The following is a 4,042-nucleotide window of genomic DNA, read 5'->3' as shown; positions in this document are numbered from 1 at the left end:
TAATTATTCTCAAAGCATAGAAATAGCATAAAAAACAAACAAGATTAAGCCCTGTGGAGAAATCTTTCAATTTCACCTTTCTCGAAATCATTGCATTGCTTTACTTGATTGATCTCATATATGAATTATGAATCGTGTAGAATGTGGGAAAATTTTCAAGTTGCTCTGGCACGTGAAAAAAATCAAGTTTTGGGCGCATATTTATAGTTGGGAAGAGACCAAGTTTCAAAAGGCAAAATCAAGAGAAAATCTTGCTATAGAGCATCGGCAACGGAGGACGTCTTGGCGGACGTCGGATCGGCGTACCGAACGTCCGCCATTATGCGCGCGAGGAGCGGACGCGGACGTCGGCTGTGGACACCGCAGATTCGCGGCTTTCCGAAGACGTCCGTCGTGACGTCCGCCATTGCAGTGCCACGACGGACGTGCCATTTTTTAATTTTTTTAAACTATGTATGTTTTTTTTACTATTTAAATAAAATCGTTGCATTTTCCTCGTATTCGTGTCGAAATTTTAATTCCGTAAATTATATATTTGTGAATTTTTAGTATTGTGGAGGTCCGCCGGGATGTCATTGGGGATGTCCGTCATTGTGCAGTGGGATGTCCTTATGACGTGGCAGTGCAGTGGGAGATCCTTATGACTTGGCAGGAGGTGTTTTTGAGAAGTCCGTTGGGACATCCGCATCACTGTGAATGCTCTTACGGACAAATTCCATCGAACCGTTGGGTTAGAGCCTTGCGAAGTCAGTGTCCCGCTAATTTTCTCTAGATGATTCTATCAGACCGCTAGTTTGGCGTTGTTCAAATCGAGTGGACCGCTTTTTTAGACTTCCTTTTGCATCTAGTATTCTTAATATGAAAACTTAACGGATTAATCAAGCAACATTAAGTCTAAAACATTTGACAATGGTGAGTAGAAACACAACTATTATTAAGTCTAAAACATTTGACAATGGTGAGTAGAAACACAACTATTATGAATTGCACCCACCAGAATTCTACATAGTTATAGTTACCCAAAATTCAAAGCCACGCACGCGCCGCTCGTCAGTCGTCAAAACATTTGAGAACGGTGAGTAGAACTAGAAACACTAGTCTACTTTAAATAACACACAGCAAAACCCATCAATGTACAACTAAAACCCCACCGCCATGACCACCACCGTGCTCGAAAGCTGCGGTGTCGCGCCGCCGCCGGGAGCGGCGCCGGATCAAACGCTGCCGCTCACATTCTTCGACATCAACTGGCTGCATTTCCACCCCATGCTCCAGCTTCTCTTCTACGAATTCCCTTGTTCCAAGCCTCATTGGTACTTAAAGCTATCTGAAACTTTGAGTGGATTTGGGCTTCAACGATCAGCCTCAGACCATTCATTCTTCTTTAAGAAAGATAGTGCAGGATTCTTTGGTATAGTAGTCTATGTAGATGATATCTTGGTAGCCACGAATGACAGAAAGAAGATTGAAAGTTTCAAGGGATTCTTGGCTCAGCATTTTAAGTTCAAAGACTTAGGCACTCCTAAATATTTTCTGGGATTGGAAATTGCTAGAAGCAAAGATGGCATTCTTGTATCTCAGAGAAAATATGCTATGGATTTATTGAGAGATGCTGGTTTGCTAGGCTGCAAGCCATCTTCAGTCCATATGGATCCCTCAAAGCAACTGGGACAAGATGCAGGAGAAGTAATGAAAGAGTCTTCAAAATATAGAAGATTAATTGGGAGACTTCTATATTTGTGCATCACAAGACCAGATATAACGTTTGTTGTTTATAAGCTTAGTCAATATGTTTCTAAACCTTGTGAAGAACATTGGATACCATCTGAGAAAATACTGAGATATGTGAAAGGGACACCAGGACATGGATTGTTTTACTCCAGAAAATCAGAGCCTTCCTTGAGCATATTCTTAGATGCTGATTGGGCAGCTTGCCCAGACACTAGAAGATCAATGACAGGATATTGTTTGTTTCTGGGAACTTCTTTGATATCATGGAAAGCCAAGAAACAACATATTATATCAAGATCCTCAGCAGAAGCTGAATATAGAGCAATGGCTCAAGCTTGTTGTGAAGTTGTGTGGGCTTCTACTATTCTGGCAGATTTTGGAATAAAAACAGAAAAGGCTGTTCCTCTATATTGTGATAACCAAGCTGCAGTTCATATTTGTTCTAATCCAGTCTTCCATGAACGTACAAAACACATTGATATCATGGAGAGCTTCTTTGATATCATATTGTTTGTTTCTGGGAACTTCTTTGATATCATATTGTTTGTTTCTGGGAACTTCTTTGATATCATGGAGAGCCAAGAATCAGCATACTATATCAAGATCCTCAACAGAAGCTTAATATAGAGCAATGGCTCAAGCTTGTTGTAAAGTTGTGTGGGCTTCTACTATTCTGGCAGATTTTGGAATAAAAACAAAAAAGGTTGTTCCTCTATATTGTGATAACCAAGCTGCAGTTCATATTTGTTCTAGTCTTCCATGAATGTACAAAACACATTGAAATAGATTGTCATACAGTGAGAGAGAAGTACTTGGATGGGATTATCAAGCCTATGCATATTCGGAATACTTTGCAGCTAGCTGACATGTTTACCAAACCTTTGAGAGTTGTTGCTTTTCAAGGGGTATTAGACAAGATGAACTTTAAGAGTTTATATTGTCCATCTTGAAGGGGGGTTGAAAGTGAATAAAAGACTCACTGCATGAAGACAATGAAGTGAAGAAGTTTCGAAGAAATAAGGAGGAGTTCAGTTATGAGCTGATAGTTAGTTAGTTAGTTGGTAGTTAGTTAATCGAGAGATGATCGTATGTGATCATCCTCATGCACCAGCGTGCACCGTAGCTACATCTTAGCTCAATGAGTCATAGTATAAATAAATAGCTAGCTTCCTTTCTCTGTAATTTTTCATATATTTTGATCAATAAAAAATATCTTTTCTATCTTCTCTATATTGATAATTGATTTGATATATGTTTAGATTTACAAATTCTACAAATCTCTGCCGGTTTTTGACCGATCATTGATCAATTACCCTCCGAAATTGGACTCGCTTTACTGGAAAAACTCTCAGAGAATGCCGCTGCAATCGCGCCACCCTTCCTTGCCGACGAATCGCATTCGATCGACCTACAGTTTCACCCAATCGGAGATTCAAAACCTGAAGAGCTCGATTCAGGAGAAACTTCCGAATACAACTCGTCTCTCATCTTTCGTTGCGATCGCAGCTTACATCTGGTCTACTTTAGCGAAATCACTCAGATCTGCTTCAGCAGACAACGAAAACGACGACGGCGACGCATTTTTCCTGATTCCGATCGATCTACGGCCGCGTTTGGATCCGGCGGTGCCGGGGAACTACTTCGGAAACTGCCTGTCCTTCGCGCTGCCGAGGATCGGGCGGCGGGAGCTGGCCGGAGAGGAGGGGCTGTTCGCGGCGGCGAAGGTGGCGGCGGAGGCGATAGAGAAGAGGACGAGCGATAAGAAGATTCTGGAAAGTGTGGAGAAGTGGTCAGGGGAGATTCGGGAAGCACTGCAGAAGTCGTTCTTCTCGGTAGCGGGGGCGACCCGACTGGACCTATACGGGGCGGATTTCGGGTGGGGCAAGGCGAGGAAGCAGGAGATATTCTCGGTTGATGGGGAGAAATACGCGATGACGCTTTGTAAAGCGAGGGATTTTGAAGGAGGATTTGAGGTTTGTTTGTCTTTGCCTAACCACGTTATGAAGGCTTTTGATGCTTATATTGCTAAGCTTGCTTCTGATTAGTAATGTGTTTTTATTTGATTGTGTATTGGAGTCGAATAGAATTACTTCACTATCTATCATCATCTTATTCAATAAATCTTATCTGTAATTTTTTACCGTTAGAGCATCCATGTGCTCTTGCCTAAGAGTACGGATATGGGCCCGACCTACTTTTATTACTCTTTTACTCTCTGTTCTTAGGCAAGACCACAACACTCACATTCATGCTCTTCAGCAAGGACATGCTCAAGGGTCCCACCATTCTATTATTTAATTTAAATATAAAC

The 4,042-nt window shown here is 41.7% G+C and overlaps 2 protein-coding genes across 2 annotated transcripts; both read left to right on the top strand.

Moving 5' to 3' along the window:
* Positions 1-1,155: 1,155 nt before the first annotated feature.
* Positions 1,156-2,358, top strand: LOC121784111 (uncharacterized mitochondrial protein AtMg00810-like). Its single transcript, XM_042182291.1, has one exon. It carries the CDS (start codon positions 1,156-1,158, stop codon positions 2,356-2,358), a length of 1,203 nt encoding a protein of 400 aa, XP_042038225.1.
* Positions 2,359-2,362: 4 nt separating this feature from the next.
* On the top strand, positions 2,363-3,835 carry LOC121784110 (anthocyanidin 3-O-glucoside 6''-O-acyltransferase-like). Its single transcript, XM_042182290.1, has 2 exons — positions 2,363-2,434; positions 2,991-3,835. Exons 1-2 carry the CDS (start codon positions 2,363-2,365, stop codon positions 3,774-3,776), a joined length of 858 nt encoding a protein of 285 aa, XP_042038224.1. The 3' UTR covers positions 3,777-3,835.
* Positions 3,836-4,042: the final 207 nt, after the last annotated feature.

The sequence above is a fragment of the Salvia splendens genome, chromosome 21, assembly GCF_004379255.2.
Source record: "Salvia splendens isolate huo1 chromosome 21, SspV2, whole genome shotgun sequence".
Classification (NCBI taxonomy): domain Eukaryota; kingdom Viridiplantae; phylum Streptophyta; class Magnoliopsida; order Lamiales; family Lamiaceae; genus Salvia; species Salvia splendens.
This window is presented reverse-complemented; position numbering and strand designations above follow the sequence as displayed.

Bases quoted from the DNA above. Each gene is read 5' to 3' on its own strand.
- LOC121784111 (XM_042182291.1), top strand. From the start codon at position 1,156: ATGACCACCACCGTGCTCGAAAGCTGCGGTGTCGCGCCGCCGCCGGGA.
- LOC121784110 (XM_042182290.1), top strand. From the start codon at position 2,363: ATGGCTCAAGCTTGTTGTAAAGTTGTGTGGGCTTCTACTATTCTGGCA. The intron at 2,435-2,990 runs GTTGTTCCTCTA...ATATATGTTTAG, and splicing joins TTGGAATAAAAACAAAAAAG to ATTTACAAATTCTACAAATC.